Source organism: Microtus oregoni, unplaced genomic scaffold, assembly GCF_018167655.1.
Source record: "Microtus oregoni isolate MIOR12 unplaced genomic scaffold, Mior012 000019F_ref0000042, whole genome shotgun sequence".
In the NCBI taxonomy this organism is placed as follows: Eukaryota; Metazoa; Chordata; class Mammalia; order Rodentia; family Cricetidae; genus Microtus; species Microtus oregoni.
In genome coordinates, this window is record NW_024543078.1 from 34,655,640 (window position 1) to 34,682,290 (window position 26,651).

At 55.1% G+C, this 26,651-nt stretch overlaps 1 protein-coding gene across 4 annotated transcripts in view; it reads left to right on the top strand.

Moving 5' to 3' along the window:
• Camk2b (calcium/calmodulin dependent protein kinase II beta) overlaps nucleotides 1-26,651 on the top strand; it is an 89,844-nt gene that overhangs the window by 49,312 nt on the left and 13,881 nt on the right. For 2 of the 4 annotated variants that reach the window (XM_041669453.1, XM_041669454.1), the window contains exons 3-13: nucleotides 1,268-1,327; nucleotides 9,945-9,999; nucleotides 13,627-13,692; nucleotides 18,068-18,140; nucleotides 20,777-20,879; nucleotides 20,953-21,036; nucleotides 21,523-21,617; nucleotides 21,732-21,854; nucleotides 22,138-22,221; nucleotides 22,898-22,940; nucleotides 23,904-23,978. In XM_041669453.1, the coding sequence (XP_041525387.1) occupies nucleotides 1,268-1,327; nucleotides 9,945-9,999; nucleotides 13,627-13,692; nucleotides 18,068-18,140; nucleotides 20,777-20,879; nucleotides 20,953-21,036; nucleotides 21,523-21,617; nucleotides 21,732-21,854; nucleotides 22,138-22,221; nucleotides 22,898-22,940; nucleotides 23,904-23,978 (861 nt within the window). The remainder of the gene's footprint in view (nucleotides 1-1,267; nucleotides 1,328-9,944; nucleotides 10,000-13,626; nucleotides 13,693-18,067; nucleotides 18,141-20,776; nucleotides 20,880-20,952; nucleotides 21,037-21,522; nucleotides 21,618-21,731; nucleotides 21,855-22,137; nucleotides 22,222-22,897; nucleotides 22,941-23,903; nucleotides 23,979-26,651) is intronic. The other 2 variants (XM_041669455.1, XM_041669456.1) reach the window with 1 other exon arrangement.

Below are 26,651 nucleotides of genomic sequence, written 5' to 3' on the forward strand. Positions count from 1 at the left end.
CAGCTCCACCCCCTCCCTGTCCACCCCCTCCCAGTCTTGGCAGGGAGGCAGCCGCTGTCCTTAGTGCTAGTGCTGAAAAGCCTGCCTTTTTTTTCCTTCTTCACCTACATACGCACGCACACACATGCACGCGCGCACGCACACACACACACACACATGCGCGCGCGTGCGGTTTTGCACAGCAACAGCACTAGTTAGCAAGATAGGGTGTGCATGAGCTGGAGCGAGAGCTGCGGTTTCCTTCCTGCCCGGCATTCCACTCTGAAGCTGAGGCTGAGGCTGTGGCCAGGTATAGGCCTCCCTTCGAGACAGGGGGCTTTTGGGGCTTTGCTATTGCTATCTCGATCTGCCTTTTTTTTTTAAAGATTTCATTTTATTATTATCTTATTGTGTGAATGTTTTACTTGCATATATGTCTATGTACACACGCATTTGTGGTGTCCTCAGAGGCCAGAAGAGGGTGTGGGATCTCATGTTACTAGATTATAAACTGCTGTGAGCTGCCATGCGGGTGCTGGGAATCGAATCCTGGTCCCCTGGAAGAGCCCTTAACCACTAAGCCACCACTCCAGCCCCTCGATCTGTTCTTAAAAGCCTCCTGGCACCTTTGTTTGGAATGTAAAACTCTGGCTAGTAAATTGTTCCATCTTTGGGGGCTCTAAGGAAGGTGTGATAGAGAAGCAGTCAGGACCGCTGGCCCTGTTGGGAGGAGATGGGTATTCGGCAAGTGAACCAACTCTCAGTCCTTCTGAGAATGATGATCCAGATGTCTGATGGCTGCTTGTCTCAGAGCCAGATCTATGTCTGGCGGGGCAAGCAAAAGCAGTGGGCTCTGGCCTCTGAGGACACATGCCTGCTGCCACCTGGCAGACACATTGTTCGACAGGCCCCACAACTAGCTAGGAGCAGAATCAGAACAGTAAATGAAAGATTCAGTCAGTGTGCCGCTAACAGAATTCCTGTTCTTTACATTATTGGGACCACTCTCGGCCCAGAGTTACGTGACTCACTGCCTCCTATGTGTGTCTCTGTCCCAGACACCAGTTCTTTATGGCTCTAGGTACCCACACCTGTCCTCTTCCTTGCAGTCAGCCAGGTGGGTGCCCCAGAGGCCAGGCAATGGGTGGACTCCTTCATCAAACCCCCTGGGTAGCCTCTTGTTTGGTGGCTGCTATACACACACACTTGGGGACCTATCCTGATGTGGCAGCCGTGAGTCCTCAGCTGCTGAGAAACGAGGTGATGCCTTGCCCTTTTCTGTTGCCAGATCACCAGAAACTGGAGAGAGAGGCTCGGATCTGCCGCCTGCTGAAGCATTCCAACATTGGTGAGCAGCCCAGAGGGGGGCAGAGTGGGTGGTTCTGAGAATGCCTACGGAGATATTTAGCACACAGAACCTGGGGCCAGTGACCTATGCAAGCCCCACACATGGGGTGAGGGGTCCTGCCAGGACGGTAGACAAGTCTCTCAGCCCCGTTTACCCACAGCCTCCACAGATGGGAGCCAAGACAGGACAGTCAGGATGCTGGCTCCCCTCCCAAATCTTGGTCTCCAGAAAGCACAGCTGCTCTGCCTGTCAGTTCCCTTCCTAAAGCCCAGACAAATGTTCAAGGAGCTGCAGGGACCAAGGTTGTGCTGACCTGGAAAGGCGGCTCAGATCTCCCTAGGCCACCCAGTCCTTCCGTTGCTATAGGGAGGCCCTTGCTATGTATGTACACCCATAAGTGCCTGTTCTCCCCAACTCTGGGCCCTCTGGAGTTGAGGAAGAGTTTGGGAGCTCGGATCTTACCCATGCTGGGAAGTAACTGGGGAAACCTTGGGTGTGGCTGCCCACATCTACAGATGAAGCGCTGGCTGACCTCAGAGACCCTGGGAGTTATCTGTGGATTCCTGGGCTTTTCCCCCCGCAAAGATTCAGTTTTACTGGGACACAGCCCAAGAACACATTTTAAAGGGATCCTCAGGGACTTTGAGGAGTGGCCGGATTGGGAACCTGGCTTCTACATCTCTTTCCAGCCCAGGGGCTGACAGGGAAGGTTAATCTGCTGGGGGAGTGTGGGAGTTCCTGCTGCTGTCCTGCTCCCAGGTGCTGGAGGTCTGCACCTGGCCACCTGCCCACACCGAGAGCTGTCCCGGGAAGAGCTGGTTGGGGAGAGCTACAGCCTCCATTTCTGAGCCCCTCTGGGTCTCAGCTACCAGTTGATCCATCTTAGCCTCTTAGTTTCAGAACCTTACCCTCTTTTGTTTGTTTTTTTGAGACAATGTCTCACTATGTAGCCTAGGCTGGTCCCAAAGTCACTCTGTAGACCAGACTGTCCTTGAACTCCTGGAAGTCTACCTGCCTCTACCTCCCAGGTGCTGGAATTAGAGGTGTGCACCACCACGAACCTCACCCTCTTGACCTCAAGGTGCCTGGGCCTGCCCTGGAGATCTGACTCTGGGGTCTGGGGAGGCCTGGGAACCTGTATCTCGGCAGTGCCCATGGGACCGCTGGGCTGCTGGGTGTCTGCGGCTCAGTGTCAAGAGCCTGTTACCTCACTACTGGGTACAGCATCTCTTCTTGGGGATCATGGGTGATGGCCCAGCTCCACCAGTACCTCCAAGCCCACACTTACCTAACTGTGCAGCAACCAGGAGCTATAAATCTTTCTGTGTTTGCATGACTCCTTATTTCGGTAAGTGGGGCCCCAGGTGTGTTTTAGGTTGCTGTTTTGTTTGGTTCTTCAGTAAGACATCTCCCTGACCTGGCCAGAAGCCTGGTGTGCTTCTGGGTGAGTTCCAAGCAGTGGCTTGGCTCCAGCTTCCCTTGTGGACTAGGGAGAAGAGACCTCGAGAAGTCCTTTTACAGCAGCTTTATTCCAGTCAGGTTAGGACCACAAACCGGAACATTCCAGGACACAGACCCAAGGCTGTGGGGCTCCTGTGGAGTCCTCTCTGAAGAGCTGGGGGCTCTCTGACGAGGTGAGGGGGAATCCCAGCCTACCCTCAGCCTTCTCTTACTCCCATCCCCACTTCTAAACAGAAAGCTGTTCACAGGCCACCCTGAGACCATGAGCAGGTGCTGGGGACAGGTGGGGCGGTAACTCTGGGCTGGGGGTAAGTCTGGAAGCAGTGTGTGGCAGGCTGAGGAGGGGAGGGACCTCTGTCTCCCCTCAGATAATGGAAATGGCCCCTGCCACTCTCCCAGGGACCTGGTGGGATGAGCTGAGAAACAGTATAGAACAAAGCTCCCCCTTGGGAAGCCCCTTCTGTCCCCAGGCCTGAACTAAGGCCCACCCACACGCTTCAAGCAGACTTCTTATTGGCAGAAGGGCTTCTTTTATAGAGTGGCTTCACAAGCATAGCATCCATCTGTCCTGCAGCAGACAGGCTGAGTTGTCCCAGCATCTGCTCTCAAGAGCAACTGGTAGGGTGCAGGCCTCCACGGAGCTTGTGGGACCCCTCCAAAGTGCCCCTGTGTGTCCTTGGTCCAAGAGTTACTAAGAATTCCACAGCAGGGCTGGAGGGATGGCTCTTAAGAGCATGTGTTGCCCTGCAGAGGGCCCGAGTCGGACTCCCAGCATCCCTGTGGCAGTGCACAACCACCTATAATTCCAGTTCCAGGGAATCCAATGCCCTTTTCTGGCCTTTGTGAATACCAGGTACACACTTGGTATACATAGCTACATGCAGGCAAAACACGCATAAAATAAAATATTTTTTTAAAAAGAAAAAGATTAGCATAGGTAATGCCCAGGACACGTATGTATGGTGAACAGGCCCAGCATAGGCAATGCCCAGGGCACGTATGTATGGTGAACAGGCCCAGCATAGGTAATGCCCAGGGCACGTATGTATGGTGAATACAGCCAGGGCTGTGTCTACCAAGGGCTTGACTGGAACCTCAGAATTAATTTTCAAGATAGCTCCTTTTATGATCTCAGTTTCTCTCCATAAGTGTCTGTCTCCCCAGAGCCATGCTAGCATCATTGCGACATGGCAGCCAGCTCCTCCAAAGCCAGGGATGACAGAGGGAGAGAGTGTTCGTCAGCCTCCATTGCTGTGACAACATACCTGAGCTAACTAGCTTACAAAGAGGAGCATGCTTTAGGTCACCGTTACAGGGATGTCAGTCCAGGAACTGACAGGCAGCTCAGAGGGTCGAGTACTTACCTATCAGAGAAGCCTAGGTTCAGATCCCCAGGTCCTGTTTGATGCCAAGCAGGCGGAGTGGCCAGCCTGCAATCCCAGTGCTCAGGAGGTGGGGACAAGGGATGCCCAGAGCAAGCTGACTGGATGAACCCATGAGTTCCGGGTTCAAGTGAGAGACCCTGCCTCATATTAAGGCTGAGAGTAATTGAGGAAGACACCAAGTGTCAACCTCTGGTCTCCATATGTAACCACACACATACCTGTGTCCCCCACATGTGTGTACATGAACACACACACACAAAGTCACAGCCCATGATTGCTTGGCCTGGTTGCTTTGGGCCTGTGGAAGAAGAATATGTCAGAAGATAAGTGTTCACCTCACACATGGCAGCAGGGGAACAATGGGTAGAGGAGATGGGGGTCTCAAGGTCACCTTCAGGAACACATCCCCCCCGATCTAACTTCCTCTCACCTGGCCCACCCTTTAAGGGAGCCATCTCTCAGTAGCAGCCTGTGCTGGAATCAAGCCTTCAACATGTGGGTCTTTGGAGGACACTTCCAGACACAATCTACAGAGACAAAACAGAGAAAAGGAGGCAGGTGTGAGACAACAGAGAGACACAGAGAGATGCGCACTTTAAAAGTTACGACACAGCAATACATGACAGTGTTCCGCATAGATGCAGGCCTGTGGCTTTAACTACACCTGCAGTGCAGGGGCCCACCCTTCCCGCCCATACCCAGACCTTTCTCCTCTTGCCCATCAGCTTCGCCCTTGTTAAACAACTCTCCAGTCCCTTCCTCCTGTCCCTGGACCTGACGTTTTGCTTCTGTGTCTGTGTCTGATGACGCAAAGCCTCCTAGAGATGGAGCCATCCGTGGTCTGTCCTTCCGTGACTGGCGTATTTCACTGAGGGATGGTTTTTAGGGTTGTCTTTGTCAGAATTTCTCCTCCTCCTCCTCCTTCATCTGTGTAGCTCCCTGCTGTCCTGGAACTCACTCTGTAGACAGGGCTGACCTTGAACTTAGAAATGCGTCTACCTCTGGCTCCTGAGTACTGGGATTAAAGGTGTGCGCCACCACTGCCCAGCTAGCCTTTCTTCCTTTTGAAGTCTGAATCATATTCGTTGCGTGGCAGTTCCCACATTTTGTTATCTGTCCATCTCTTGATGGACATTGGGGCAGCTTCTACCTCTTGACCACCGTGAATGGCGCTGTTCTAATGGGGTAGACAGGTATGTGGGTCCCTGCATTCAGTCCCGAGTATACACCTGAGAGCAGTGTTGGTGTCATGTGAACCCCGTTTCACCCTTTGAGGAATCGTGTGCCTTCTCTTGACCTCTGTGCGTGGCATCGCTCCTGTGTACTCTGTTTGAAGCCCACAGGCAGGGCAAGCAGTTCCTGTAGAGGAAATGCTCTATAGAGCTTGGGGTGCATTTTGTAGCCACCATGATGAGTACCCGAGGTTATGGGCCTGGTCCTATCTGCTGAGCTGTCTCACTGTGAATGGGGCTCAGGGCCTCACCCCAGTACCAGCCGTAAAGTAAATCCATCGACCCCCATCTGCCAGCTCCCTAGCCTTTAGACAGGGCTTGGCCATGTGCTTGCTCGAGAATGGTCCAGTCCCAGAGAAGACTGAGAAGGTGCAGCAGCCCTGCATATGGCCTGACCTTGCAGGAAAGATGAAGACTGGAGAGGTCTGCAACAGCAAGAAGCTTTGCTTGGGTCCCCTTCTGGGAAGCAACCCAGCTCATTCAGTCTGTCACCCCAGTCTCTGGACTCCAGGTGTCCTGGTGTCAGCAGAGGGGCCCTCAGAAGCTCAGAGAAGAGCCACAAAACAGAACCAACGGAGAAACATCCTCAGGCCTTAGTAGGGGGGTTCCAATATGGGGAGGAGGTTCCTCTGGAAGAAGCGGAATGAACAGAAGAACCCTTGTGGTCTTGGACCCTGTGCCACCAAGACAGGGTCCCCAGGTGAAGGGACTTGCAGACTAGGTTGGAACAGATTGGTATCTGTGTGACACTTACCCTTGAGCACAGATGGTCTGTGCCTCACCTGGATGTGTCCCTGAGCTCAGCGCCATCCCTCGGGAGGCTTCAGGATTCTTTATTCAGCATTATTCAGTGTTTATAAATGCTTGTCTTGTGCCAGGAGAGGCAGGCAGTCCCAGGTTGCCTCAGGTCACTCGTGAGAGCTGCAGCCAGGGCTTCTGACAGCTAAGCCCACCATTGACACCATGTGCCTGACCTGCCAGAGGGAGCCAGTGCCACTGCGGGTGTTGTCCTTAGCTCCCAGGTGTGGAAGACGGTTCTGCTCGGGAAGGAGCAGGTCCCAAATCCTCCCCCTTGAACAGTGACGGAGACCAGGTGGCGCCTCCACAGCTCCTGTCAGGAGTCCAGGGCCCCTTTTCCTGGATGAGGACTTGCCCTCTGTGCACCTGCTCACTCTCTTCCAGGCCTGCCTTAGAAGTCAGGAAGACCTTTCTGTCTAGTTTTAGGACTGAGGAGTTAAGCAAAGGGGCACACAAAGGATGGAGCCCAGGGAGAAGCCACACAGGTTACAGGAGCTGCAGCCAGGACTTCTGATAGCTAGCTCACTGCTAATGTCACATGCTGACCTGCCTCTGCTGGTCAGGGGAACATGACCAGAAGGACCCCCAAGTCCTCCAGTGTTTGGGTGCCCAGAACGTCTTTGCCCTCACAAGCCACAACTCCAGCTTCACTTAGGAGTCTGGGCCCTCGAGCTCCCCTCAGCAGAAGGGAAAGGAGTCCCAGCAGCAGGAAGCCCACAGTGGAACAGGCAAAGGGACCACTGTACTTCTGTATTCCCCTCCCCTGGGAGACTGAGGTGGGTGTGTTAGCTCCGGGTGAGTTTTGCTGCTGCTTGCCTGACCCACACCCTCCTGGCTGGCTTGGCAAGAAGCCGTGGTGGGCTTACCCCATCCCCAGCTCTGTGTTCCAGCCAGCAGAGTACCATTTACTTTCTGTTCTTGAAGAGATTTTGTCACAGTTCACTTCTTCCTTAGCCTTTCCTGTGAAGTCACAGATCTGATGTGCTGATTAAGGTTTATTAAAAGCTATTAAAATAAACACCTGTTCTTAAAAATGGTGTCCACACCCCTACTCCTTTAATTCCGCACACAGGGCTCTGTAGCTTCTTCTGCTGAAGGAACCTGTGTCCTAGAAAGGAGATGGGACCCACTCGGCCAAGCCTCTTCAGGCTCCAAGCGGGTGGCTGAGGACAGGCAGCCCCACCAACAGGCCTTTCCTGGGGGATAGGGGGCAATGAAGCAACCCTGTCTTAGGGTTTTATTGCTCTGAAGAGACACCATGACCATGGCAACTCTTACAAAGGAAAACATTTAATTGGGGCAGGCTTACAGTCTGTTACTGTCATGGCAGGAAGTACAGCGGCATGCGGGCAGACATGGTGCTGGAGAAGGAGCTGAGTTCTACATCAGGATCCTTAGGCGGCAGGCAGAGAACAGGCTTGAGTGTCTGAGACCTCAAAGCCCGCCCTCTAGTGAGGCGCTTCCTCCAGCCAGGCCACACCTACTCCAATGAGGCCACACCTCCCAATAGTGCTGCTTCCTGTGGATCTGTGGGGGCTATTCCTTTTTTTTTCTTTTAAATATTTATTTATTTATTATGTATACAATATTTTTTCTATGTATATGCCTGCCAGAAGAGGGCACCAGATCTCATTACAGATGGTTGTGAGCCACCATGTGGTTGCTGGGAATTGAACTCAGGACCTTTGGAAGAGCAGGCAATGCTCTTAACCGCTGAGCCATCTCTCCAGCCCTGTGGGGGCTATTCCTATTCAAACCTCTACACACTCCAGGGACCCCGCTGGACCTTCTCTAGGGCAGCATCCTCAGGGATACAGGGAAGGAAGCCCTCCTGTGACTGCCAGAGCCTGCTCTGCTCAGAGTAGTGTGTCCCGGAATGAGGCAGCTGGGGTATCTCAGACAGGTCACCCTGATGGCCCTCACTAGGAAGGAGCCAGATAAATGTGCTTTTTTGGCTCAATCTCAGGAATTTTGTTGGCAGGTCCTAGGAGGCTGCCATCAGGTACCAGGAACTCATCTTGACTTAGGGAGACACAGGTCAGCCTGGACAGAATGGAGGTCCAGTTAGAAACAGGGTGTAGGGGGGCCAAGTAGAATGTATCCATCCTCACTGAGGGGCTCTGATGGCCCAGAGAGCTGACAAGGATGTGGGTCCCAGTGGATGGGTTGGGTAGCGTGGGGTGGGGGAAGCTTTGCTGCCGATCTTAGAGCCAGGAAATGGAGGAAGAAATGGAAAGACCTATGTCTGTTGTGGCTGCTGCCAGGCCACTGCCATGGGCTTCAGAAAGCAGTCCAGGTCCCTAAGTGGCCCCAGACTTGGAGTCTCAGTCATCTGGGGTTTCTCATACCCATATGACAGCGGCAATAATGACAGACCCAGGGAACGCCCACTGTTTCACGTAAGCACATAATTCGTAGCAACCTACGGGCAGGTGTGGCTTCCTCCCACTTTACAGAGCTGCAGACTGAGGCTCAGGTGACTGGAGGGGGGGGGGTCGATTCACACAGGCCACAGAGAGAGTCCCTCTGTTTCCTGACTCTGTGGAGGGCCTGGTGTGTTCTCAAAGATAGACACAAAGTGACGGGTCCCGTGGCGCTAAGGCGCTGGGCCCAGGCTGGGGAGCAGGGCAGTATCAGAGCTCTAGGTATAAGGACACTATCAGGATGGTGCCTGGGATAACCAGCACCCAGAAGAAGGTGCTGGCAGCCAGCTAGAAACTAGGACAGTGGGGGAGGATGCCAGGAGCAGGAATTGTGTGGGCTGTTTTTGCCTGAGGTCCTGGAGCCCTGTGGGACCAGGGAGAAGGTGGCTGCTCTTCACCCTTCAGCCTCGTGGCCCAGTCTTGGGTGGCAGGAGACAGCAGGAACTTAGAGATCCCAAGAGCACACAGACCAGGGCTGGCACTATGTGCTCACTGGAACCAGACCTTGATCCCACAGCCCCACTTCACCCTCCGTGGGCTGTGTACCCTCAGGTGATTAGCCAGACTCTGCCCCTGCCCCCTTGTCTGCAGCCTGGAGGGGTGGTAGGTAAGCACTGGCATCCAGTGCTGGTCTAGCAAAGGGGCGAATCTGCACATGGGCAAGCAGGGCCCAAAGGGACTCTTTCCTAGAGAATCCTTCCTGCTTGGTGCAGAGGGCAGCTCCCTCACTCCTTCCTCAGTGCTCCTGAGTTCCTCATTCCTCACAGCCCACCAACCCCTGTCCATCAGGGACTAGGAAAGAACCTGAGCACAAGTTTACAAGGGGCATGGAAACAGGACCAGAGGGAAGGAGACAGTTAGACCCCGCTGGACAAAGGGAATCAGAAGTCTAGTTCTGAGCCTTGAATGCTACCCCACTCGGAAGAAGCCTTCTGCCAAGCCTAGTCCCTGTCCTGCTGAGCCAATCTTAGGGTCCAGAATGAATAATGGGTTTGTTTCCTGCGGAACCCTCTCCTAAGATGGTGCGGTTTCTGTTGGGGGCTCAGCAGCAAGCCTTTCCTGTGTTTTCCTCTGAGAGGGTTGGAAACAGGAGAGCAGAGAGGAGCCAGGGGAAAGGGCAAGGTGCTGCCCACAGCTCTGTGGTGTTCCTTCAGGTTCGGCCTGCAGCACCCAAGGCCAGCTCGTAGCTCCCCAAGTCCCAGTCAGCCTTCTTGTCTTGGGGGAGACCCCGTCGGTGTGGACCCAGACAGGGTGGAGGTGGGCACGGGGGTCTATCCTGGTCTACTTCCAGCTCCTCATGACGTCTCTGTCCTTGCAGTCCGTCTCCATGACAGCATCTCTGAAGAAGGCTTCCACTACCTGGTCTTTGATCTGTAAGTGCCAGAGCCAAGGACCCTCGCCCTCTGTCACTTCCAGCGTGGGGCCCTCGGCCTCCTCGGATTCAGGAAGAGTTCTGTCCCCACATCAGGCCACTCCTTGAGTTCACCTCTGCAGGGCGTTACCTCATTCCCAGACATATCCAGCTTGCCCACCTCTGACTTGGCTATACGCAGGTTTTTACCCACAAGTCTGTGTCTGACGTGCTGAGGTCATCACGCAGAAAGCTGGGAGGTGGGGCCAGTGGAGGGGAGACCACAGAGAGCAGTCAGTGCCCACGCCCCTTCCTCCCTTCTGAGGCCTTAAGGCTTCAGGTTCTGTCATGCCAGGCACAGCTAGCTGCACGAGCATGTGTGTTTAAGCATGACTGAAAGGGTGTACGTATGTATACACATATGTGTGATGATACGTGAACTTGGGAGAGAGTGTAAGTACAGAGATGGTTTGTGTAAGGTTCATGGGTGTACATGCATGATGTCTGTTTTACGAGTGAGCCTGTGTGTGGTTTGGAGATAACAGGTGTGTATGTGCGTGCATATGTGTGTGTGCGCGTGTTAAGTGTGTTTGCATGAGAGTGTGCAGTAGCTGAGTGAGAAGGCGTTTGGGGCCAACTCCGCCTCTCACTTCCTGCCGGATTTAGAAGCGATGATCTCATCTCCCTTACTCTTGACAGCTTCTGCTAAGCAGACTATATTTAGCTGTCCGTGAATCAGGGCTGCTTCGGGACCCTGGGCTGGGTGGGGGCCCAGGGGCTTTGGCCTGCCCTGGTGGCCTCCAGACTGTACCACCTGGGGAGCCTGGATCTGGTACTGTTACCATGGTTACTGCATGCCCTCTGGCTGCCCTTGAGCAACAGGCTAACTGGGAGCAGGAGGTGCCTTCCTAGGCCCACCTCTGCTCTTCCTCCCTCAGGTGACAGATGTCCAGGCTGGTGGGCATGCAGGCCTTAGTGTCCTCTGTCCTGGTAGGGTCTTCTGGTGAAACAGCGAGGCTGCCCCTTTGTGGAGTTTGGTTATTACTCAGATACCTCTGTGTGTCCCACAAGACCCTGCCTAGAATTATCAGCCGGATAATGCTACAGTCTGCCTGAATGTGTGTCCCGAGACGTCAATCCCATGGCCTGAGGTGGACGGGGTCCACTTTTACCACCCTCTCTTCTCCAAAGACAGAGGCTGCGGATGGAAGGTGGTCCTGTCCAGGGCCCCTGATGGCCAACAGATGGCTACAATTATTGCAGGAGCTGAGAAGGAAAGAGAATGGGGGGAAGGGATATATATGTGTGTGACACATTTATCTCTCAGACCTCCCAAGCTATGCCAGGCAGGCAGCCGAAGGGAGACTGAGGATGGTGGGTCTGGACAGAAGGCCTAACTACCATACCTCCAGAGCCTCCAGTGTGGTGGGCCCTGAGGTGGTCTGGTAGCACCCCAGCAGACCCTCAGGCATTATTAACTTGGTGCTCTGCAGGTTCTGGGGGGTGACTGTACACACGGGGCCTGGGAGGTGACTGAGCACACGGGGTCTGGGGGGTGACTGTGCACACGGGGCCTGGGGGGTGACTGTGCACACACGGGGCCTAGGAGGTGACTGTGCACACGGGGCCTAGGAGGTGACTGTGCACACGGGGCCTGGGAGGTGGACTGTGCACACGGGGCCTGGGGGGTGACTGTGCACACACGGGGCCTAGGAGGTGACTGTGCACACGGGGCCTAGGAGGTGACTGTGCACACGGGGCCTGGGAGGTGACTGTGCACACGGGGCCTGGGAGGTGACTGTGCACACGGGGCCTGGGAGGTGACTGTGCACACGGGGCCTGGGGGGTGACTGTGCACACGGAGCCTGGGAGGTGACTGTGCACACGGGGCCTGGGAGGTGACTGTGCACACGGGGCCTGGGAGATGACTGTGCACACGGGGCCTGGGAGGTGGACTGTGCATGGGCCTGGGAGGTGACTGTGCACACGGGGCCTGGGAGATGACTGTGCACACCAGGCCTGGGAGGTGGACTGTGCATGGGCCTGGGAGGTGACTGTGCACACCAGGCCTGGGAGATGATTTTGTACATGGGGCCTGGGAGATGACATACACACCCGGCCTGGGAACAGAAGCTACAGGGCAAGGATCCCAGCAGTGATTCCAAGTCTCCCACAGCTGCCAGCTCAGTAGAGGTCCAACTCCCTGCCCTGAGACTCTGTACCAGGAAATGGCCCTTCCTGAACACTCAAGATACCTCATGGGGCCTGGGCCTGGCATAGCTCTGGCACCTGCAGGGCATCTTTTGAGCTACAGCTCTGCACCAAGACCTTATGCCATTTTGTCTGCCCAGACTTGACTTCGCAGAGAATGGTTCGAGAATATTTTTTGCTGAGACTCAAGCACTGTCACCCAGGACTGGGGATAGCAGCCCCTTCCCTGGGCTGCTCCTGAACCTGACTCTTCTGTTGTACATGTGTGCAAACTACACGCTTATGGTGCTGCTTTTTCCATTTTGGGGTGGGCAGTTGCTGGCTAGAGACAGATAAAGGAGAGGAGGGTGTGTGGGCAGAAACTACCTCTGTCATCTGTGGTCTCACAGAGTCAGGAACTCAGGCACCTCAGGCCCTCAGCCCACTGTGGAGGCCAGAGCCAGGCACTGGATCCTCTGGACCCTCTTCACCACTGCTAGGCCTCCAATCGGGCCCGGGATGGGAGAGTATTGAAGTGGAGAAACCAGGCCTGGCTCAAACGCCTATGCTGCCTGCTCTGGGGAGACCACTTAGACCTGAGGAACTGTTTTCTCCGGGGATGGCTGTGAGGACGGCAGTATTAAATGTCATCAGGTGTGAGCAAGCATGCCCTTGATAAGTTGTCGGTGTGCTAGGATGGAGGGGATGGTGATCGGGAGTGATGGCAATGAGAGGGTAGCAGTGATGGAGATGGTAGTATTGGTGGTAGTGATGATGAGGTGGTGGCGATGGAAGTAATGATTGTGGTAGTGATGGTGGTGACAGTTATGACCATGATGGTAGCAAATGATGGTGGTCCTGGTGGCAGTGATGGCAGTGGTCATAATGGTGGTGGTGATGGGTGAGGATGGTGGTGACAAGGATGGCCATGGTGGTGTAATGATGGTGGTCCTGATGGCAGAGGTGACACTGGTCACAATGGTGGTGATGGTGGTGGTGGTGATGATGGTGGCGGCGATGGTGATGGTGGCAGTGGTCATAATGGTGGTGGTGATGGTGGCAGTGGTCATAATGGTGGTGGTGATGGGTGAGGATGGTGGTGACAATGATGGCCATGGTGGTGTAATGATGGTGGTCCTGATGGCAGTGGTGACAATGGTCACAATGGTGATGATGGTGGTGGGGTGGTGATGGTGGTGGTGGTGATGGTTGCGGTGGTCACAGTGGTGGTGATGGTAGCGGTGGTGGTGATGGTGGCGGTGGTGGTGATGATGGCGGTGGTGGTGATGTTGGCGGTGGTGGTGGTGATGGTTGCGGTGGTCACAGTGGTGGTGATGGTGGTGGTGGTGCTGGTGGTGGTGATGATGGTGGCGGTGGTGGGCGAGGATGGTGCTGGCAGCGATGCAGGGATCACGGTGATGAGGATCTCCAGGTCCACGACCATGTGCTTTCCTCATAGGGTCACTGGTGGGGAACTCTTTGAGGACATCGTGGCACGAGAGTACTACAGTGAAGCAGATGCCAGGTGCGTCCAGAGCTGCACACCACGCTCCCCTCTCCTGACCTCCAGCTCCGTCCTCTCTGAGCCCCACCCCTGCCCTTCCTGTAACCCACATTTGTCCCCAGAGTCGCTGTCATCTCCATGGCCCTCAGAGGTCAACTAAGCAGAAGTGTTAGCAGGTCTAGGGCTAACTGGGAGCTCTCTGAGCAAGAGGCAGGAGCAAGGCCAGCTGCGCAGAGGTATGGTCTAGGGGGAGCAGTGGACACGCACACTAGGGGGTCCTCTCCTTGTGGTGGCTCACAGGGGAGGAGCCCTAGACATCCTCCTGCTTTGCTCTTGGACATCCCCTCCACAGTCCACTGGCCTCACACAGATAAGCATATCCACATGGTTTTCTGAGAAAGACAGGCCAGGACCCGATCTCTATCCACGATATGCTCTCCTCCCAGCATGATCCTAAGAAAGTACTAGCGGTGCCATTGGAACAGGTGCCGCAGGAAAAGCTCTCGGAGCTCCTGGTCTCCTACTCGCCACACGCCAGGGCAATGGAAGAGGCCAGGGGAGACCTGAAGCCTTAGTGTTAGTGCAGGGCCCTGTGTCCTCCCATCCAGGATGCTAGGCAGAGGATTGAGCCCTGGACCTTTGGGCCTCTGGTGTGCAGGTGAGTGGAGGTACATGGATTCCACCCAGGCCTGGATTCCTTGTGGATATTTGAGGAAACAGCCTTTCTCGAGGCTAGTCTTTGCCGGGACAATGAAGAAGGGTGATGATCCAGAGATGGTTGTTTATGGCACGGTTGCTGGGGTCCAGAAGGCAGGGTGTCAGCTGTGGCCTCTGGATGGGTTGATGGGTTTCTGGGGTCCACATCAGATGCTCCCCAGACTGTATTCTGTCCTCGAGGTATCTGCAGATTGTCACCCCTGCCTGTGGGCCCTGCCTGCCTTTGCCTGGCCCCGGAGATAGATGTGCATTTTAAACAGAAAAGGGTCCTTTCCAAGCAGTCGAGTTATGCTGGTTTTAAATTTTTTATCTTGTCTATTTTAAAACTTGTCTTTAATGAATATGTATTACATCTCTAATTGAGAAAAATGAATATTATTTTTACAGGAGCTTTCTGTGACTCGGTTCTGCGCAGGCAGGCATTCTTGCTTTTCACCCCAGGCCCCGAGTCCCTGTGGAAAGGCATGAGAATCCTGGGTTATCATGACCTCTTAGGTCTTCCCCACGGAGCCAGGCAGCACAGGCCAAGCCACAGAGAAGGGCAGGGTGGGACAGGCCTGTGACCCCAATTCTCAGTGTCAGGAAACTAAGGGTGCAGCTGGGTCCTTCCGTAGGCTCCCTCAGAAAAAACATAGTGTTTTGAAAAATATCCTAGAAGAGGTCTGTCCTGTGGACTGGAGGAAAAATAAAATTTTCCCTTAAATTTTGCTTATAAGAGAAACAGAAGGTGCAGGGGAGCCCCTTTTCTCTGACCTAAAATGCTGGTAAGAAGTGTCAGTAAGCTGGGATGTCCTGCCCTTCCAAGAACCTGCTGAGGTGTCTAGTACTCCTTCTCTCCAGCCCTTGCCCACCTCCATCCATGGGGGGAGGGGGGTCCCTGTAAGCCTTGTCCTCTAACCTGGGACCAGCTTCTACCATTGAGGTCAGAGGCCCAGCCTCAGCCTATCTCTGATTGGTCCACAGCGCCCTCTGGTGTCTTTAAGGCACCTGGCCTGTAGCAGAACTCCCACCCCACACCTCTCATTTCCGGACCCCCAGCCTTCTTGCTAAAGAGGGATGGAGGAATGGGGGACAACCCTGTCCAAGATCTGTTGGGTCCAGAAGGGCTCAAGCCTGGGAGTGGCTGAGAGTTCCCAAGTTCTTAGGCTGTTCAGGTCATAGGCACCTGTGGCCTGGGAGATGGTTGTGCTCTGTGCCCTTGCCAGGCACCTCCATGCCTCCTCAGAGGATAGGAATTCTTACTGCTTCCCAGGGAAACCCTATGTGGAGAGTGTCTCAGTATTTAAGGTTTCCTGGACCTAGCCCTGGCCCAGAAGACATGGACTCTGTCTCACCACGCAGCTCTTCACTGAGCTCTGTCTCTCTGGGATGTGGGAATCCAAAGGAAGGGACACGCTCAGTAGACAGGCTGTGAGGAAGGGTGGGTAACCTGAGTCCCGAGAAGAGAGGCAAGCACTCAAGGAATCCCCATGGAGAGTCTACACCCCACTTATATGACGGCCCCAGTGTCTACAGGGCGGTTCCTCTGCAACCCAGGCTTTTCTTTCTCACTGGGCTGCTCCCTGCACCGAGGGAGAACACACAGCTGGAACTCAGGTCTAGGCCTGACCTTTATGCTTCTGCCTCAGACTCTGGTGCCTAACAGGGAGTCTGCTTAGGCCGGCCCTGTGATTGTGACTCTGCAGCCAGTGAGTCACCCCAGGGTGGATTCCAGCACCAGCTAGGGTAGAACTTGTGCCCAGGTTGAGGGAAGGAGCCCCAGGGAGATGGACCGACATCTCTGGCCAGATGTAGGGGAGGCAGGTTCCTGATGTCCAACAGGAAACAGACAAGAGTGGCTTTTCTGAAACACTTTCTATCCAAGGAAGCTGGAGGTTCCTTTCCGAGTACCGCAGGGCTTTTATTCTGGAGCTTGTAGGGGAACCTTAGAGGTGACCAAGTCTTTTTGCAAAACAAGGAAAACAAAGTTCCCAATTCTGAGACTGATTCTTGCAGGCCTCAGAGGTCAGACGCAGTGGGATGCACCTGTAGGCCCAGCTTCTGTGCTGCTGACTAGGTCCCAGACTGAGAACCATGGCCAGAACCTGGCCAGTGTCCAGAATTCTGGCCACAGAGTGACTTCTAAGTGGGTTAAAATGTTAGGGAAAGTATTGCCTTTGCTTGGTGATGGATGTAGCAATTGGGCCAGAGCCACTTGAGGAAAGGTCCCTAAAGAGAGTGCCCTGTGTGGCCGTTCATGGGTAGCCTGCCACTTTCCTCATGCATCCTGGTACCACATTCTCCTAGAGAGCCTTGGCTTGCTGGCCAGCTTGTTTCTGGGTGCTAGTGACCCTCTCAGAGTGACTGTGAAGTCTGGCAGGGGCCTCCACCTGTGTGAGATCTGGACTATGCCAGAAAGGGAAGATCACAAGCCCAGCAGCAGGGCTAGTGTCTCTGGGCACCTCAAGAGGTCTCTGGTGCTTTCCCTGGGGACTCAGAACCATCAGGAAGGGTGCCTTGGGGGACAGGAGGGTCGGACAGTATGCACTACCACACACATAGTGGTTGTACCATCATGGACAGTACGCCACAGGGCCTGGCCTAGAGCCTTGACTGGACTTAAACGATGTCTCAAGAGACCAAGCTAGAGGAAGCTCACTGAGGAAGGTGCTAGCTCTGGCCCACAACATTGCAGAGACTGCCTCCCACACAGTGGACATGGTTCTTTCTGAACTCAGAAACCTCAGGTTCCTACCCATTAGGATGTCAGGAGTGAGCACAGCGTAGAAAACTTAAATGAATTTCCCCGCACAGTGTTGGCCTCATTTACATATGGCCAGACTCGTGGGGAGGTGTGCTGTTTGAGAAGGGTGCGCTCCATACCCCAGGGAAGCCAACCTTTGGTCACTCCGCTGTCTCTAGGGTAGAAGCCCATGGGACCTGTGCCTAGCTCCAGGGACTACGGGGACTGGGGGCTGTTGAGCACAGGCTACAGAGTGTACATGCACTGGTGGCCCAGAGTCCGATGTGTGAACAGACAGGAAGGGTCTGAGGCTGACATTGAAAGATGTCACTAACTAGGAGAGAGCTGGAATAGCGGGGACACCTGTACTCAAGCTGCCCCCTGGCTAGAGAGGCACATCCTGCACAATGGCTCCTGGAAGCGTGAACTGAGCCGGGCTGGCTGGCGGATGCCCAGGTGCCATATCTGTTAGAAGAAGCACACAGTAATGCATCGTCACTACCCCGAAGCAGACAAGCTCATCTCCGTACTATGGCACCCATGCTCCTGCCAGCTCCACCCTTCCTCGCCTGAGTTTCCGCACTCTCTAGCCCACAGTGCTCACTTACTGCTGGCATCCCTGCCCACAGCTTAGGGTCAGCCTTGCCTATCTCAGCCTTAAAGGGGTAAGCTGGACACCAGAAACTTTCCCTTCAGAGTTATCTCTGTGGATCTGGTTCGAACTTAAGCAGACTTGGGCCCAGAAGAAGAGGCAGAGCAGGGACTAGAATGGCTGCCCTTGGGGCTGAGCAAGGACTCCCTTGTGGCTAGCGTCCTTTCCCCACAATTCCCTACATCCTCCTTGCTCCCCCAGGCTGGGGATTGAACCCCAGTGTTCCACAGCCTGCCTTTCCCCATGCTGCCCCCTTCCTGGCCACCCCCAGACCATTCGACTAACTTGCCTGCTGTTTGTCATAGTCACTGCATCCAGCAGATCCTGGAGGCTGTTCTCCATTGTCACCAAATGGGGGTCGTCCACAGAGACCTCAAGGTGAGTCTCCACCCTGCTCTGTGATAGGTTCTGTCCCCCACACCTACAAACTGTGTGAAAGGAGGTGTGGATAAGAGGGAGGTGGGGTGGGGAAGATGTGTGTGCATACTGTGTGCTGGCATGAAGGAGTGTGAGTACATGCATGTCTGTCTCCGTACAGGGCCACGTGCATATGTGTGTGCATCGAGGCACAGGTGCATGTGTATATCAGTAACTGGGTGTGTGCATGCAAGCGTGTGCATATATGTGAGAAGTAGCTGCACACTTACACCACAGTGCCTCTATTGCTGGAGGACCCAGCCTTCTCGAACCATCCTGTTAACAGACATATACTCAGACTCTCACTTTCTACTCTTCCACCAAGATGCAGCTCTTGAGGGTGGGGACACAGGTGACCCAGGAGAGGTGATGAGAGTAGCTGAGTCCGGCTTAGCCAGCTCCTCTCAGATCTTCTCTCCAGTTCCTTACTGTCCATGGCTAGACTATGGGCTCCAGGCTCTGTTCAAAAGAAAATTTGTAGCTGGGTGTCATGGCTCATCCCTTTAATTCCAGTGCCCAGAAGATTGAGGCAAGAGGCTCAGGAGTTCAAGGCTAGCCTATGCTACATAGCAAGTTTGAGGCCAGCCAGGTCTGCATGAGTCCCTGCCTTATGAAAAGAAAATAATTGACTGCAGACTCTCAGAAACATCCCTCTTTCTCCCTCCCCACTTCTTCCCTAGAATCTCTCTTTTTCCCAAGGCCTGGTTCAGCCTCTTGCTGAGTCCACCTATTTGGGGACAGTGTAGATGCCAGTCCTGACCAGAATGTCTTCAAGGCCAGCCTTCCCCTCAGCATTGGTGTGGACTGGTGTGGTCACTCCTTAGGCTGCAGGCAGGGGCCAACATTTGCAGCTGTTCTGGGGAGGATGCCACACAGTAGACCTGGGATGTTCCCGATGTTCCGGGCATCTCTTCCTGTGTCCTTGCTTCCTTGAGAGTCCTCTCTGTCTTAACTGACACAAGGCCCCTGAGATGGTGGCCCACGTCCCCCATTTCATGAGGTGCAGGCACTCCTTTCCCAGAGAGTAAATGCTGAGGCTGAAGCATAGACGAGGACCTATGTGTCCCCTCATGTCTCCAGTCCTGGACCGACAAGATCTTCCTGTGGAGAGGATATACTGTCCCTCCTTTCCCAGAGAGAAATCCCACCGTCTTGATGAGGCAGACCCACAAATGGCACAGTAGGTTGATGTTACGCGGTCCCTCAAGGTGGGAGAGAGCGTGGTTAGCTGCTTTGTCTCCATGGTGGCTGTGCAGGAGCCAGAGTGCAGCCTAGCCTCTAGGACTCAACCGCTGCCTCCCTCCAAGGTCCTGAATGTCCTGGCCTTGTACCTTCTCAGGCCCCCATCTTCCCCATCATAATTTCCTGCAGGAAGGGGTGGGATCCCAGAGTGAAGCTTGGGGCTCCTCCATGCTCACAATGGCAAAATCAAAATGTGCAAAGCGGAGCATGACTCCTGCTTATCACCAGTGGGGAGGGAGTTCTAGGGGGACTGTAGCCTTGGGTTTGCCAACTTTGCATCCACTGCTAGAGCTCCCGTCTGCCCATAGGCCCAGAGCACTCAACTCAGGAAGCCCACATCCTTCTGTACAGAGTGGACACACTTTGATTCCAAGAGCCACCATTATGCCATGTAAAGTCTCTGAGACAGATAACAAAAGCAGGCCATGTGGCAGTGTGTGGTCTGGCTGCAGTATGATCCCAAGATTGGCATGCCTCTGTTCCTATGAGTTTGCCAAGGGAACCTGAGGGCTAAGGAGTCCCCTGGTGGTCAGGAGCCAGGAACGTCCTGCTGAGCTCTGAGAACTGACAGCCAGAGACCTGCTCCTTGGGGGCTAATGCAGCTGCAGGCACAGGAGGGACAAGCCAGATGCTACTGTGAGCAGAGGCTGGCCAGAAAGGCCAGGGAAAGCCATCGCAGAGGAGTCTCTCAGACTCAACAACACAGAGACAACAGTCTCTCTGGTAGCTTCTTTAGGACAAAACAAATGCCCTCCAGCTGAAGCAAGGATGGTTCTCCTTAAGGAAGCTTTTCCCACCTGTGGATGCAGCCAACCAACTGGCCCATGCTCCCTTTCTGTCCCATGTTGTCCTGTGTGGTAATGCTGGCTGGAGCTGGGTGGGACTTTGCGAACAGGCTGTGCCCCGCAGATAGATGCCCTGGGCTGACCCAGGTGTTGTAGACCCTGGGTGTTCTTCCATGTGCTGTGAACCCCTGAACTCTCCACCATGTCTGAAACGCGAGGGGCAGGACCAGCCCTTTGTCAGTGGGGTAGCCCTGTAGCCCAGAGGTGGGACCTGGTGTGGTTGTTCAAGAGGGTGACCTACAGGTTTTGTTCCCATTTTAGGAAGCAGGATACCCAAGTGCAAGCTGAGAGCCAACTTCCCTTTGAATGACTAAGATGGCTGTCCTTGTCCCCAGAGAGGAATCGGGTATAGCATATAGGTCTAGGACTCAGTCGTGCCCAAGGATACCCATGTTGGGAGGCAGGCTGTGCCTCTCTGTCCAGCCAACTGCCGCTACCTCTGTTTTGTCCCCTGCCCCTCACAACTGCTTGCGGTGTGAACACTGTGCCCTGATGGCTGTCTCCCTGTAGCCTGAGAACCTGCTTCTGGCCAGCAAATGCAAAGGGGCCGCAGTGAAACTGGCAGACTTCGGCCTGGCCATCGAGGTGCAGGGAGACCAGCAGGCGTGGTTTGGTGAGTGTCAGGGGGTGGGCAGGGGGTCCTGGCAGCCCCTCATGACCCTTCATGGTCCCTTCCCCTCTGATAGGATTTGCGGGAACGCCGGGCTACCTGTCCCCTGAGGTCCTTCGGAAGGAGGCGTACGGCAAGCCTGTGGACATCTGGGCATGTGGTAAGACCTGTGTGTCAGAGGTGGTCGGGGTGCATGATGACCGTGTGGCGTGTATCTCAGGGCTTACTCCCTCTGTCCCAGAGTGTGCAGGTGGCCGGCTTACCCTGCCATGAACCAGTCGTGTGTGTCACACCTGCATTTGGGCTGCCTTGGCAGGGCTCTCACACCCTGACTAGAATTACCAGTGTGCCTGCCCCAGGCCATTATGTTTGTCTGCTCGTTATAGGTCTGTGTCCAGAGCCAGTGGACACCAGGATACAGGGACCAGGGGCTGTCAGACCACAGGCTCCTTAGGTGGGACCTTGTCTTTCTGGTGGGCATACAACAGAGGGGACTAGCCAGGCTCCCTAGTGAAGTAGGGTGGAGACGGAGCAGGAACTACAGGCTGTTAGTGCCATGCTCCCCATGGCATGGGGCAGGCAAAGGGACCCTGAGGACTGACCCTGGTGCCCTCCAGGGCTATGCTGCTCACCTCCCCATCCACAGGGGTGATCCTGTACATCCTGTTGGTGGGCTACCCCCCTTTCTGGGATGAGGACCAGCACAAGCTATACCAGCAGATCAAGGCTGGGGCCTATGACGTGAGTGCACCCATGTGGAGGGTGGGGACTGCCACACCCCGGGTCTCCCTTCCTCTTTGTGGCCTCTGCTTGGGGAGGGGCTTCAGCCTTGCCTATGTATACTTCCTCCTGTAGTTCCCATCCCCTGAGTGGGACACCGTCACTCCTGAAGCCAAAAACCTCATCAACCAGATGTTGACCATCAACCCTGCCAAACGCATCACGGCCCACGAGGCCCTGAAGCATCCATGGGTCTGCGTAAGTCATCCTTGGCCATCTCTAGGGTCTAGTTCCTCGTGGGTACATCCAGGGCCCCCAAGATGGCTCTGGGGTTTTGTTCCTCATGTCTGGCCACCCTCCTGGTCTGTGACGGGCAAGACTTGAACTTGAAAATAATTGGGGACAGCAGATGGGAACAAGTAGTCTCTTGTTGTCATGGCGGCTAGCAGTACTCAGTGTGTGGGGCCCTAAAATGCCCCTACCCTGACCATGTCTCCTAAGCCTGCTCCTCACTGCCCCACGACTTCCCTTCTCCCAACAGCAACGCTCCACGGTGGCCTCTATGATGCACAGACAGGAGACTGTGGAATGCCTGAAGAAGTTCAATGCCAGGAGGAAGCTCAAGGTAGGCATGGCTCACCCCCCCATCCCTGTGTCCGCATGTCCCAGTGGGCCCCATCCTGAAGTGGAAGTGTCAGTGGGACCTGGAGACGAGGAGGAAGGAGAATCCCCCAAATCTATGCCTGCTTCCAAGTCCAGATCAGAGGGTTCCAGACGCCGTGGCAGCTCAGAGGGTCAGAGTTTTGCCTGGGTGCAGGGCTGGCCACTTTGGCATCCTGAGGACAGTACTGGCCCAGAGTGGGTGTTGTAAAAGGCAGAGCTGAAGAAGCATCCTGCTGGGCCCGGCAGGCTGGGGAGGCAGGTAGCAGGGCTGACCCTGAGAGTTGCTGTCCAGGGCTGATAGTCAAGGCCAGAGCTAGGACTATGAACCATTGTTGGAGTTTCCCCAAGGTCCCAAGGATACCTCTGACTGCCCTGAACCAGAGGAGCGGTCATGGTGGCCGGCATTCCTGGCTGTGCCTACTTCTCAGGAGTCTGACACTGTGATTTGTGGATAGTGTGAGCTTTAACTGTGGACATGTGACTCACCTCAGTGTAGCTGCTAGGTTCTAGAACTCTTCTCTAGAAGTCTGAGCTGGTTGTGTGTGTGTGTGTGTGTGTGTGTGTGTGTGTCTGTGACTAGAAGCCAACAGGATACAGACACTAACAGGGTGACCCTGACTCTGGCTGTTTCTCCTTAGGGAGCCATCCTCACCACTATGTTGGCCACACGGAATTTCTCAGGTGAGACATTCTTCTCCAGCAAGGACGTGTTTCCATGCTGCCCTCATTCTACAGAAAGCTCCCTCCTTCCTCACCAGCCTCCAGTCCCATTCCTCCAGGCTGGTGGGACCCAACTTCTGTCCTCACCTCTAAGACCCACTTCCAAGAAGGCCTTTTGGCTTCCCTCACTGGGTAGCTCCTGAGGTCTGCTGTGCCCCAGTCCCGCCTCCTCCGTGTTGTTGGGTCTGTGTCCCTCACCTGACACCCCAGTGTCTGTGCTGCCAACACCTGGCCTGCCACCCGCATCCGTCCAAGCGTCTGTTGGGCAGCCCTGTGGCCTTCGTGTCCTTGGCACTCGAAGCATCATGTTGTGTGTGGGAGATAGCTGAAGGCGGGTGGGTGAGATTGAGGTCTGTGCACGGGGAAACTTCGTCAGTTCTGGGTAGGCCGCCTGCCCTGGTTGTTCAGGGTGGGTGATGGGAAAATGAAGTCTCAAGGGTCTGTTAGAGACCCATGGGGCCCACCTGGGGAGACAGTGTTGGCCCTAGTGCCCGGACAGCTGTGTCTGTGGCTTCTCCGTCGTCTGACACTGAGTGTGCGAACGTTCATAATCGTCTCTCCTTGTCCGTCTGCATCTGGTACCCTGCCTCCTGTTACTTTGCTGTGATGCTGTCCTGCCAGGAATGGGCACATGGTCACACCAACACTAATGGGACTGTCCTGTCTACTGTGTGCCCCGCATGCCCCACCGGGCACAAGAAGCCCCACTGGGGTGTTCTAAGGAGAAAGGAGGCAAACGCTTTTCCGTGTCTATCGGCCCAATCTTGTTTCACTCTGCTGAGAAAGGGATTCTGGAGCCACCCCCCACCTAAACTTTAACTCTAATCTTCTTCTGCTTCCTTTGTCTCTTCTCTTTCCTCACCTCGCCCCACCCCGTCTGTGTCCGCCCCCTTTTCCCCCTCGTCTCTAACCTGGTGCTAACAGTGGGCAGACAGACCACCGCTCCGGCCACAATGTCCACCGCGGCCTCCGGCACCACCATGGGGCTGGTGGAACAAGGTAGATGTGTCTTGCCCAGTGTCCACCTGCTCCTGCCCATCCCTCCTGTTGGCATGCAGCCCCCCTGCTGCACGCAGCCACTGGCCAGGCCCCCAGAGCCTCCCCAGAGGCTGGCAGCCCCCGGGAGCTCTGCTCCTGCCACAGTCACATCCCAGCAGAGGCCCCACCCTGGGCAATATGGCTGCCCCGCACTCCTGTATGTCTAGAAAAAGAGAGACCACATCAAACCCAAGATGCATTTGGCTGAGACCCTCAGGTCCTGGCCTCTGGGAGTCTGGAGACCCAATTCAGAATGACACTTACCTGCTGCTGGAGGGTCTCAGTCCTGGAAGGGAAGCCCTTAGATCAGGGTTAGGGAGGTAAGGAAGTCCCAAGGACCTGTAGGGCCCAATGTCTGTTCTTCCCCTAGGACAGATGGATCTGGTGGTCTGTGCTCCTGAGTTCCCCAGAATGTGGGGATAGTGTCAGTCAGTGTCTGGGGCTGGAGGTTCCCTTCTGAAGTCCCTTCTTACTCCATTCCAAACTCCCTGAGAGACTAGGTGGCCTCTGACAACCTGTTCCTTTGGATGGTGTGGGACCCTCTGAGAACTAAGTAACCCCGAGGCCTCATCCTGGGCTCCACAGCCAGCATCCACACCAAGTGCTAGTACATTAGAGCAGCACACAGGCTCAGCCAAGCCTCAGTTTCCCCAACAGCCTCAAGTGTGAGCAGAGGGCAGGGCGCAGGTTTCACAGCCTGAGGTCCAGCCCTTTCCACGGGCCTACCTGGATCCACCTCACAATTCCCAGGTCCTTCTCCTGGGGGATGCTCAGGTCATCCTAGGAGGGGTCCATTCTGCCCACCCTGGACCAGCATGGATGGTCCTGAGTCCATTTTATATAGCCTTTCTGAAGCCCAGGAGGGGCTAAGTTCATTATATATATATAATATAAAAGCTGACGCTAGTGGCTGCCAGGGAGGCCTGTTGCCAGGGGACAGTGGTGTGAGACAGGTCACCTCTGAGCCATGCTCTGCCCAAGATTCCTGCTGCAATGCTCGCCTGCCTGCAAGTGAGCAAGGGCAACCTTGCATGAGGCTGCCTGCATGTTGTGGCTCTGCCCCAGGTGCTGAGGGTCACTCTGTCCTGGAGGGAGGTCAGTGCATGCAAACAGCTCAGCATGGCTGTCCATAGTGACTAGACAGTGGGTGAGACAGAGATGAAGGTCCCATCGACTCCGTTAGGTTGGCCCCACCACACACTAAGGATACATACTGGGGGTCTCCCTCCTCCGTGTCTCTGTCAGACGTTCCAGTGTGGCAGAGACCCTTGGACAGCAGGAAGACCCTCGCTGTAGAGCGTGTTGCAGTCTGGCTTCCACCACCCCTCCCCCACTGAGCGGATCTGTGCCTTGTGACTGTCAGGCTGGCTGTGGGTTGGGTGTAATTGCTTGACCTGAGGCCTGGGATTGAAAACTGCCCTCCTGAGTTGGAAGCGCAGGCCAGAAGAGCCGCAGCTCTAGGCGTCTGGAATCCCGTGGTAGTTCAGTGCACTTTTGGCTCCGGCTGCACCTACTCAAACTGCGGCGTGAGTGGTGGGCACAGGTTCCTGGCTGTGGTGCCATACTTAGTCCAGGACAGATGTGAGTGCTGGAGAGAGACAGCCTCCAGGAAGCAGAGGGCTAATGTAGTCAGTGAGGCTGGGCCATGCACCCATGCCATGTCTGGAGCACACATGGGCTCCTGGTGCAAGGAGTGGGAGGATGCCAAGATGACCCTGATGTCCGTCTGGGCTCTCTAGGCCCGAGCCAGCAACATGGCTCCCCCCGCCGCCCTTCCCCCCTCCCCCGTCCAAGTTTGTGGCATAGCGCATCCACCTGCAAACCAGCGCTGTTTGCTTTCCACAAATAACTTAATCTCCAGTAGCACAGCTCAAAACTGTCGTTTTGATAGACTTGAAGACTTCAATGGAACCCTTCTAAGATCAAGGGCAGTGCTGGGGTCTCTCAGGGCCTAACCTTCCCAGGGGGCCTTTTCCTGCAAGAACCCTCCAAGGATGTCTGGGGGTACCACGGCACCACGACTGACTCTCAGGCCAATATTGACCTTCGCGGGTTCCAGCTCAGAATCCACTAGGGGAAATGCTGGGTTGGCTATATGGTCTGCCGGGGAGGGTGGGGAGGGGCAAGCCTGCTTTCTGCAAACTGCCTGTTGAAATGGCCACGTCTTAGGAATGCTCCTCTTCCCTTGCTGCCCAGAAAGCCGTCACAGGCATCCTCAAGACAGGACTGTCTTACTCCCTCGGGCTCCAGGGGCGAGTCTGTCTCCCGCAGAGAGCAGATGTCTGCCTGCAGCCTTAGCTGTAGAGCCAGCGCTCAGGCCAAGAAAGCCCATGTTGCCGGGGCAGTGCCAGTGTCTCTAGGGATGAGCCGTGTGGGAAGATGGAGAAGAGAAGGAACAGCACCCACAGGCAAACAAACAGCAGCCTGTCTCTAACTCTAGGGAGAGTCTAGCCACAGCACCAGAGGCGCTTCAGGGTCTACTCTGCAGAGATATGGGAAGTCAGCCTTTCTAGCCCTAGGAAGCCCCCTTGGGGATACCTTGGGATTGAGGGCCTAGGGTACCCCAGGCCTGAAGACGACGTGTGAAGGGCAGGGTCATTTCAGAGAGACTGCTCGTAACAGAACTTTTTGAGA